Source organism: Scleropages formosus, chromosome 3 (genome assembly GCF_900964775.1).
Source record: "Scleropages formosus chromosome 3, fSclFor1.1, whole genome shotgun sequence".
Taxonomy (NCBI): Eukaryota; Metazoa; Chordata; class Actinopteri; order Osteoglossiformes; family Osteoglossidae; genus Scleropages; species Scleropages formosus.
In genome coordinates, this window is record NC_041808.1 from 813,818 (window position 1) to 824,902 (window position 11,085).

The following is an 11,085-nucleotide window of genomic DNA, read 5'->3' on the forward strand; positions in this document are numbered from 1 at the left end:
CGAAACCCGTCCCGCCCGAAAGAGACACGGAAGCGACGCTCGTCCCCCGTCGTCTGGGCTCCTGACGTTCAGGGTCTCACTTGTCTGGACCAAGACTACTCAGAGCCCCGATCGGGAGTCGGTCCACGGTGCGGTTCGTGTTCTCTGGCGCCATAAACTGAGAAAACGGAACGAACGGGAAAACGAGCTGTTCTCACCTCTGTTCCGGATGCAGAGACCGGAAGGAGAAAAACTGAATGTCGAGGAACCTTCTCACGTACAGGCTCATTACTGCAAAAAGCTTTGCTGACATGCGTGTGCTTCAGAAATGCTTCGTGGAGCTGATGGAATAAAAAAAGAGTGTAAAAAAGGAAAACAAGTGTGTAAAATTGTAACGTGTTCCTCTACTTTTTCTCTCTGACACCAGGCATCATTTAGGGTGATTATTGTACCGCAGAAACCCTAACCCTAACTATAACCCTAACACTCTAAGCCTAACCCTAAAACGGGGTGGGGGCTTTGAAGGAACTGGAATTTTTCTCCATGTAAAATGTATCCTCTGTGATCTAGTCCCAATTTGTTCCTGAAAACAAACCAAATATCAAACGAATGATGAGAATACATGTACCGAGTGTTGGGTGACGAAGCGCCACGGAGGGCCATCGCGGCAAAAAAGCATTGTGGGAATCGAGCTCCAGATGCCAAAGGAGAGAACGCGGCCCTTCGGTACCGTGCGCGCTCAGCCCTGGTAAAGACGGGTCCGGGAGAGCGGACGAGCCTCGGAGGAGCGCCGAGCCGCAGGGGCTCCAGGCAGCAGAAGTAAAGTCAAAGTGCGGTAGAACCTTCATTCGGGGACTCCGACACGCGTCGTGAACACGCCAAGGTGTTCTCTATTGACGAACGCAGAGGAAAAAAACTCATAAAAATGGGTGAGGTACGGCAACGTGACCCTGCCCCCCCTTGCGCGGCGCGCTTGCGCTCGCGCTACCGTATGCGCTCCCCGTGCTGCGCTTACGTTCCGCTCGGTTTGCGTTTGTGTTCAACGCGAGCGTCCAGCCGTAACCCTGCGCCGCGGCGTCGCACGAAGGAGGAGCACGTTCCCTCTTTGTAACCCGAAGCCAAACGCTGAGCCCGCACACCGTTTTGCATGAAACGTGACATTTTTTATGTGGTTTTTTAGGAGTAGTTTCTCAGATTTTGGGGACACAAAAACATGGAGTGTCATCTTTGAGCGGGAAAAGATGTTTATTGGAAGTAGTTGAGGATTGTGGGTAAAATGTGAAATGGTTGTTCAACCGCTGTGGGGACTCACGGGGAATATAAGGGGGCGAGTGACTGTTGGGCAGTAGGGCAGAAGGAAAGCCTAAGAAGCACTAAGCAGACTGTGAAGGGATGAAGGGATGAAGGGATGAAGGGATGAAGGGATGAAGGGATGAAGGGATGAAGGGATGAAGGGATGACCTTTATTGCCAAGTATGTTTACACATACAAGGAATTCGTCTTGGTGACAGAAACTTCCACAGCACAGACAGCGAAGGGCCTTATCTCCAGCTGTAAGTGTCGGAACATCTCGCTCTGTGCCCGGGTTCCGATAAAAGTTCACAACAAATGCTGTCTTTACATCCTCCTTTGCTCCATCCAACCCAGAGCACAGTGTGCTACAATATGTCAGCAAAGAGGAGGGAAAGATGCTATTTCGAAGTGGAGCAGCAGGTGGCATAGTGGTTAAAGCTGTGGACCCGGGTTCGACTCCCTCCTCCTGCTGTAGGGCCCTCGATACCCATAAGTACTCGATGCAGTCCTGGTGCAGTAAAAATTGCCCAGCTATATAAATGTATCAGCTAAACACTGCAGGTGAAGCAGTTTTCAATCTGAGATGTACGTCGCTTTGGAGAAAAGCGTCTGCTAAATGAATAACTGTAAATGTAAAAGGTGTAGGTGTAGAGAAGTGTCAGGTAAATGAATTAATAATAATAATAATAATAATAACAACAATAAAGTAACGGTTGTTATTAAAAGGCACGCCTATATGACTTTGCTTCGTCGTGCCCATGTGTCCCTGCAGTTCCGCGACACCGAGTTGAACGCCGAACCTCTGGAAGAAGCTACGGAAGCGGTTACACAAGTAAGACGCCGCGCTCCTGCCAGCAACTTTGACCGCTCGGCCCTGAGCAGAGGCAGAAGGTGACGCTAATGACAGAGTGCCGCACGTCCCTTGCCACGCCGCAGCATCCGATGAACAAACTACAGGGGGTGACAAACGGCATTTCGGTGCAGCCAGACACGCGGGGGCGAGAAGCACGGGGTTTCACGCGAGCTTTGCTGGAAGCGCCACCCCCAGAGGGAAGCCTTTGATAGTCGAGCATAGATGTGCAGTTTATGGGGCGCGAGTGGTGGCGGCAGCAGCATGACGAGGGGCGGCGGCATTTGGCCTCCATTGAGCTCCCGCAGGAGGCGAGGCCCCCCCGCACACGCACACACACACACAAACACACACACACACACAAGGGTCCCACCCAACACCAACTCCGTGCCGAGGACTCGGCGCCGGGCGCCTGACGGCACGGCCGTCTTTCTCGCGCTGCTCCCACTTTCGCGGTTCTTTGAAAGCAGGTCATCGGCACCGCATCGCTTAGCGTTTTTTGCCTCCCCCTCCTCGCCGTCGTCTGTAGATCCCCCCCGGAGGGGCTTTGTTATCTCGGTGCGGAACGGGGGGCTGCCTAGCAACCGAACCAAAATGGCACCATGAAAGGGGCGAACTCCCAAACATGTGACCTACATAATGCGCCGCCTTTGATCGCACAGTCTGTTTAAGTGACGAGGGGCTGATGCAAGTTTGTCGCTCCCTTTGCATGTTTACTCTCTACTGAGACACATTTGGCGAAAGCAAACCGCGAAAAAGAATCGCGAAGTTGCGTATCGATCGGTCCTTAACTTCTGCCGCTCTCACGTACCACATACGGTACATTCATCTAAGTGGTTGACAGCTGCTACCAAAGACACCTTGGATTCCCCCCGTCAACGCACGCTTCGATACAATTTATTGCTACGTGCAGAGAGCAGGGGGTCGGTGGCTGAAGCCGCCGCGTTGCGCTCGGAGGACCTAGGTTCAAATCCCACCTCGTACCGTTGTACCCTGGTCGGGGCACTAACCCTGAATTGACAGAGTGAAAATGAGACAAAATTAAAGGGAAAAGGATTTTAAGCGAACGGCTCAACTCCGTAAGTGGCTGTGCAGAAAACAAATAGGGGCAGCCGGTAGCGCAGGGATCAGAGCTGCCGCTTCTGGAGCCGAAGGTCGCGGGTTTAAGCCTCGCCGCTGGCTGCGGTGCCCTTGAGCAAAAGGCCGTAACGCTGCAAAATCGCTTCGGGAAAATTACCCAGCTGTATACATGGGTAAATAATTGTAGGCAGATTAACTGGAGAAAAGCATCAGCTGAACGAATAAATGTGAAGACAGAACGTTTTGCACGTTCACAAGGTGACAAATGATGCAAAACACACTCCCCGCATTCAGCACACAGTAACGGCTACATGCAATAATTAGAGTAGAGACAAAGTAAAGAAAGGAGAAGTGGCCAAATTTGGCCAACGGAACACGTCTACGATGGTCTCATTAAAGGTGACCTTTACGATGAGGGAGCGGGCAGCCGGCGAGCGAGGAGAGGAAAACAAATGCAAAGCGAGGAGGAAATGGAAAAAGCAAACATCTACGGGAGGACGGACTCCGCAGCGACCCTGGGCCGTGCGCGCGTGTGCGAGCGTGTGCGAGCGTGCTCTCTCACAGACGGCCACGTGGTGCTGCCAACACGCTCAGCTTTGTTCTTCGGAACATCTTCGCCGCATCTCCTGCGCCGACACACGACAGACAGACGGGTGACAGAAGGTATAAATAAAAATATGACTCGGGGCAACATGGGAAGGGAGAGCGACACAAGGCGACATTCGAGCGAGGAGCAGGAGTCGCACGAGTCACAGGTTGTGGGCGGCAAAGTTAAAAGTGCCACCGCAAACTTTTCTCCAAAGCGTCGCTCTATTCCGCTCTATTCCCTTCTCAAAGAAGCGACTCGAGAGCCTTCAAAGTCCTTCTGCGAAAGACGCCGAAGAAAAGCGATGCACGTTAGAGATGGATGGCGCCACGTGAGCGCGTGTTTCCCAGAGCGCTGCCGTGCGACACACGCACACGCACACGCACGCACGCGCGCGAAGCCACAAGTTTGCCGGCCGTCACCGGGAGGGACGCCGCGGACGACTGTGGTGGGAAAGCCTCGCTGGGCTCGCACTCTTTCAATGGCCTTTCTCCAACGGCCTCATTTCCACATCAAAACGGAGGGAAAGGGATAGTGCCCGGGGGCGGCTGTAATGAGCAGCGCTCCTTTTCTTCCTGCCTTCTAGCTCTTTCTGCCTCTTTCAAGGTGGGACGGGGGGGGGGACGGGGGGGAACTCATGTTATAACGATCCCCTTTAATCAAACGTATGGGCCGGACGGAGCCCTTTTCTCCCAGCCGGCGGACAATCGCACCGTTACTTACCTCGTCACCTCGGCGCTCCGCACGCAGCCAAACGAACGCGCCGGCCACCAAAAACACGCGGCTTACCCGAGTAACTTACCGGCGTTCGTCATGCAAACGGGCGAAGCGGAAGGGTGCGTGGCTCACAGAGACACGTCGCGCGGGGAGCGTTCGCATGGCGTCTTTAGGAGCGGGTCCGACCGCACCGCACGCACCTGCTCTGGCGGGAGTCGTAGGTCACGTCTCGCCGGGCGCACGCGTGAAGGTCCAAATCGCCTCTTGCCCTGCGTCCGCCAAGCGCGTCGCCGCGAACTCTGCACCCGGCTGTACTCTGGTACACCGCGGCACCTGAGCGAGCGCAAGGAACACACACCGGACGTGACAGAACTTCCAGGTACAGGCGATGTGAAGTACAGCACGTTACTGCGGTAGGCGCGCCGTAATGCATTTGGAGGGAAATGCGGTAAATGACGCGCATCGATTGACAGGCACGCGTACGAACGTATGCGGGTAAGAGGAGCACGTACGCCGGCCGGGGACGCTTCGTGCCACGCCACACCACCCTCCGGGTATTACGCCGTGTTTGTGCGTGTGTCGCTTTTTTGCTGACGTTTCCTTCCGCAAACCCGGACGCGTCGCGGTTCAAGTGAGGCAGCAGCTCTGACCGCTACGCCCTCTATCCGGCGACGGGGCGACCGGGGCAGCCGTGCTTGGACCGCGAGGTGAACGGGAGTATTATGGGCCATTTAAGGGTTCGCAGAAAACCGGAAGGCGCGAGACGGAGCGGCCGAAACGGTCCGACGCGCGGAACCGGCGGCTCTTGCTCCTTTCCCGCCTTTCGCAGCCACCCTGCCAGGCGCTTCGGTGCCGCTGTCCGAACGAGGCTTGTTGTACGGTGTCGTCCGCACAGCCGCCACGTTGGATTCATAGTTATTACGGTGGAGTGGAGCGGCAACCTTAGACCTGAGTGAAGAGAAGGAGAAAAGCGCCAGCGTCATTGCGAACGTAACTTTACCATCACGCCGTACCCCACGAATCAAATATAAAGTGGTGTGAAAATAAACAGGATCACCTGCTGACGTGTCACACCCAACTGTGAGCCACTTGCTGGGCGGAGCGTGAAAACCGCCAAACGCTGCGCTGCTTTCCTAGAGACGGTTCAGGACGGCCTTCCCCGTCCACAGGGACCGCCTTGCCGTCTCGGTCGTTCGTTCAACGCTTTTCTTCAAAGCCGCTTACAATTTATACAGCTGGGTCATTTTCAGCAGAGCGATCGTAGGGTAAGCGACCGCGCTCAATGGTACGACAGCCAGAGGGAGGGATCGAACCCGTGACCTTTGGGTCCAAAGGCAGAAACTGCAAGCGCTACAGCAACAGCTGTCCCTGCAGCTTGTCCTCCTTACACCGTTACACTCTTATCCCCTCCCCCCTCGGCCCTGCGCCCCGTGTTTCCGCGCGAGGGTCCGGCTCGCTGCTCGGGACGAGCGGTCGCTCACCTGGCTCCGGATAAAACTACCGCAACGTAGAGGCACCTGTTTGAAATGAGAAACGCAGCTCTTGAAACGACAGGATTTTATATGAGCGCAAAAATTGGGAAAAAAGCGCCACCAAAGAGCGAGCGAACGGGTATGGAGGGTGGTCCCCCCTCCCCGGGACACGAATAATGAAAATGATAATAAAGGTGAGAATTAAGAAAGAACTAAATTTGCTGCATAAAATGATCAGCGTATGTGTGAGGGCTGGGCTGTTCCTTGAAATAAATGCAGATTTGACAAAGATCAAACAGGTTATTAAAAATACACATTTTGGGACGGTCCACCCACTGCGCACGTGCACACACGCAGAGCGACTGACCAGGTGTATCCGCTGTCAGCGACGTAGAGCGTAACCGTAGAGACTCCGGGACAAGGACCGGAAAACGGGAAGCGTAACGGCGATGTCACAAATGTTGCTACATTATAAAGTGTTATAATAAGGCGTGAGCCGTAAAAGTGCGCCAGAACTATTCGCCTTGACCAAAGTGCCAGGGTGTGGAGTGTGGAGGTGTGTGTTGCGAGCGCCTGTGGCTAACAAAAGTGCTGTAATAGCGGAGGGAGGGAAAAAAGGAAGAGGAGAGGAGAGGAAAAGGAATATTACAGTGAACTGAAACACTTAGTATCGCGCTCAGAACACGAGGTAGAGCAGAGCGACTTCTCAGTACAGCAGTGTCCATCCCCGCCACGGAGGGACACGGGTTCGAGGCCCGGCGTGCGTGTGTGTGTGTGAGAGAGAGAGAGAGCGAGAGAGAGAGAGTGAGAGTGACGGACACGCAAAACTGGCCCCAACTCCTCCGTGGGCCGTTTCTCACAAACAAACCTTGAACTCTGCGGCTCAAGTGAGTCTCGCGCTCACCCTGCCGCCCCCCTACCGGAGAGGAATAAAGGCGAAGTGCGGACCCCACCGCCCCCCTTTTGTGGCATGCGTGCGTGCGTGCGTCGCCATGGCCTCGCGCGCTTTCCTTCGGGCCTGGGTGAAACCGTTAATCTATCCTGTCCGTCCGTCCGTCCATCCATCCACCCACCCACTCACTCACTCACTAATCTCCCAGTGTGAAGTAACACTCAGCGCAGCAAACGAGCCCCATCCTCTCCCCACACACACTGCACGCTCTCTCGGCTCTTTCAAGACCCCCCCCCCGTACTTTTGTTTTGTGCACAAAGATAAGTAATTAACTGGCCCAAAGAAGGGAACTTTGCGCGCGCGCACACACACACAGAGCGCAGCTGGACTGAGCCGCACAGCGACACACGCGCACACGCAATCTTCAGCTCACGTGACCAACACGAGGCGCTCGAGTGGAAACACAGGCTGCACGTGCGAGCGCGCAAACGCACCGAGGTCCAGCTGTCCGGCCGTCCGGCCGAAGCGCGCTGCGCACGCGACGCGGTTGAGGTCACGGACGGACGGACGGACGGACGCAGCGAAAGGCGCATCGAACGAAGCCGGTCCGCGCGCGCCGGAAGCACAACAATAATTTAACAATCGATGCAGCTATGTATGGTCCATAAAAGCTGCGGACCGCTTGACGCTTCGAAGAAAGGAGACACCGGACCGGAGCGGACTGGTTGAAAGCCACGACGCGCGCGAACAGGGAATTATATTTTCGAAGCACAGCTCGGCCTGGCTTTCGTGGAACTTTCTCACTTTATTATGATCTCTCACACACACAGGACAGGGCAGGGCAGGGCAGGCGTGTCAAAAATAATCACATGATCTATTTGGGTTTGACACGCGAAACATCCCAAGCGCACAGAGCAGCGAGTGGCAGAAAATACATGATCATGAAGCCGCCGCCGGGCACCGCTCAAAATACTCCGTGTATTAATTAATTATAAACGCCTTTTATTATTCCATAACAACAGTCAGGGTAACATGATGAAGGCACTTTACTTTACCTGCTCAGTCCCCAATCATGTACAGCATGACATGATGAGCCTCGCTGGAGTTCAGGCTTCCGTTGCCATGGCATTGTGTGTGCTGCTTATGTACGAAAGAAAGGTGGAGACGTGAATTCGACAGCATGAAGGACTGAAGGCAATTAAATACTCGGTACAATAAATAAAATATCTCTTTACAGCACTGGTGACCGGACAGGAGAACGGAGTCATTTCGCCACATCCGTGCAAGTCCTCCGGCTTTCGCTACTTCCTCGTCTTTGTACGCGCCGGTGCGCCGGAAACCGTCCGCGTCGATCCGACTGCCGCCGTTCGCCACGGCCGGGGAGGGGGGGGGTCCGCGCAAGCGTCTCTCTCCCCGAGGCCGCGAGCGGAGCCGAGCTTAGCTTCACACGTGGGCGGGGCTGTCCGAGTAGGGGTCCGTTTTGGCCGCGTGCAGGACCGCGGCCGGCGCTTTGTAGTGGCAGTGCGTACCGCTGCAGCCGACACCGTTGCAGGGCTTCCTGCTAGTCCTGACCGCCAGCTTCCTGTGGCACAGGCCCTGCCAGGTCTGCAGCGTCTTGGAGCTCCACACCCACACCCCGCTGGTGATGCCCACCACGAGGGACATGAATATCTTGAGCATGAAGACGGCGACGGTCGGCACCGAGCGCTCCAGGGAGCAGTCCTCGTTCCGGCGGCCGGGGGACGGGACGCACTTGGTCCCGAGCGCCCGGAACTTCCAGTACTCCATGTTGAGTCGTTCGTAGAAGTAGCAAACGATGACGCAGGTGGCCGGCACCGTGTACAAGATGGAGAAGACGCCGATCTTCACCATGAGCTTCTCCAGCTTCTCCGTGTTGGTGCCGCCCGTCTTCATAATTCTGCGGATGTGGAAGAGCGCCACGAAGCCGGTCAAGATGAAAGACGTGCCGACGACGAGGTAGCAGGAAAGGGGGACGAGGACGAAGCCGGTGAGCGCGCCCACGTCCATGCTGCCCACGTAGCAGAGGCCCGTCAGCTCGTCCCCGGCGACCTTCCTCATGGTCAGGATCACGATGGTCTTCATTGCGGGGATGCCCCAGGCGGCCATGTGGAAGTAGCTGCTGTGAGCCTCGATGGCCTCGTGGCCCCACTTCTTTCCAGCCGCCAGGAACCAGGTGAGCGTGAGGACTACCCACCAGATGGAGCTGGCCATGCCGAAGTAGTAGAGGACAAGGAAGACGATGGTGCATCCTGTGCTCTCCAGGCCTTCCTGGATGATGTACGGCTCGCCGTTCTCCCGGTCGCAGGCGATGTTCTCCGCGCCGGCCACCGAACGGATGACGAAGGCGACGGAGTAGACGTTGTAGCACATGGACAGGAAGATGATGGGCCTCTCGGGGTACTGGAATCGGTGCGGGTCCAGGAGGAAGGTCAGAACCGTGAACGCGGTGGAAATAAAGCACAGAGTGGACCACACTGCCATCCAGATGAAGGCGAAGTCCTTGTCCTGTCTGGACCAGAAGACGTCCACAGCAGACGAGCAGCGGGGAGCACAAGACCGGCTCTTCTCCACATACTGGAACTTCTCCGGGTTCTCGCAGGAGCCCGGGCCGCCGGCCGACTGGCCGCTGCCGGGGGCCGGCTGCCGCGGCCTGGGGGGCACCGGCAACATGCCCTCGCCCTTCTTGGTCTCCGTTTTGGTGTCGTTCTCCGGCGCCTCCATGCAGAGCGCGTGGGGGTCGTTCTTGGTCGGCAGCCGGGAGCAGTCGAGCGAGTCGGGCCAGCTGAAGCTGAACTTCTCCATGATGGGGGAGCACTTCTGCCGGGCCTGCTCGCACATGGGCCGGCAGGCCGGGATGGAGGCGGACACTTTGTCGGTGCACATGGGCGCGTACAAGGAGCACAGGAAGAAACGGAGGTGCGCGTCGCAGCCGTAAGCCACCAAGGGGGCGAACTCGTTCAGCTTGATGCCGGCCTCCGCCTGGCTCCCGTGGTTCATGTAGTTGGGCATGCTGGTCAGGTTGTATCCGATTCCCCGGCACATGGGGATGGCGATGGGCTCGCACTTAGCCCGTCGGCCGCGCTCCGCGTCGTAGGCTCCGATCTCGTGGCTGAAGGCGGCGATCGCCAGCTGACACCAAAGGCAAAGCACAATCTTTAGTTGCAGCGCTTCTGCACCCATGTTGCAAAGGCAAAGCAAGAATGAACTGAACTGGTAAAAAGATTAGGGGAAACGAAACGGGCTCTTCTTCCAGCGCCCCAATGAACACCGTTTTTCCACTTCAATAAAACCCAACAGTGATCATCGGCTGCTTCCAGCGCACAGAAAGGCGGCGTCCATAATAAACGCTCCTCTCTCAATTATATTCCCGAGTCAAAAGGCTCTTTCCTTCAGTAAAATTCACTGCTCCGGAAAGAAAGGATTTTTGCAAGTACCGTAGGTGGGGAAAAAAGAAATAAAGAAAGAAAGAAAGAAAGAAAGAAAGAAAGAAAAAAGGACACAAAAATACGCACATCCCCGTTTCAACACAAATGCTGCAGGCAGCCTTAAACGGGAGCGACGTAAAAACGGTGTAAACAAAGTGCGAAGCTGGAGCGCGCAGGGGGGCTCACTGGAGAGCGCGCGCACCGGCCGCTCCGCTCCTCTCCTCTCCGAGTCCGAGTCCTTCCTCTCTTTACCGTTATACTTATAGTAAGTTATCTGCCCGCGGAGCCGCTTCTGCTTCTTCTGCCGGTACCGCCGACAACGGGAGGAGGAGGAGGAGGAGGAGGAGGAGGCGGCGGCGGCGCGCCGTTACACGCGACTGCTGGCACGCGCTCGCGGGACTCCTCTCAGCCTCTCGTCGCCGCCGTCCATCGCCGGGGACACTGAACTTTCCGCACTCCCTTCTCGGACTCCTCTCGGCCATGGGCGGGCACTCGCTGACGTCATCGGCTAGCCTCGCCCCCCCCGCTCATCGAAAGGGGCGGTCCTGAAGACGCGCGCCCGCGCTCCCCGCTCCGAAAGCGCCGTCCGGAGCGGCTTTCCCGCGCGACCGCCGCTTCTGTGCCGTTTGAAGACTTGAATGAAAAAAAATCCCCGACGGACGGATTCCCTGCAGCGCGCGCTCCACAGCGTAGTGTGGTGTAATGTGGTGTAATGTAGTGTAGGGCAGTGTAGTACGGGGGGGGGGGCACGCTGGCACAGCCAACTGCTT

The 11,085-nt window shown here is 56.4% G+C and overlaps 1 protein-coding gene across 1 annotated transcript; it reads right to left on the reverse strand.

Moving 5' to 3' along the window:
* Window positions 1-8,251: 8,251 nt before the first annotated feature.
* Window positions 8,252-10,826, reverse strand: LOC108924746 (frizzled-9-like). The gene has a single exon (XM_029249997.1). The coding sequence runs from the start codon at window positions 10,068-10,070 to the stop codon at window positions 8,313-8,315; it is 1,758 nt and encodes a 585-aa protein (XP_029105830.1). The 5' UTR covers window positions 10,071-10,826; the 3' UTR covers window positions 8,252-8,312.
* Between the last annotated feature and the right edge of the window lie 259 nt (window positions 10,827-11,085).

Bases quoted from the DNA above. Each gene is read 5' to 3' on its own strand.
- LOC108924746 (XM_029249997.1), bottom strand. From the start codon at position 10,070: ATGGGTGCAGAAGCGCTGCAACTAAAGATTGTGCTTTGCCTTTGGTGT.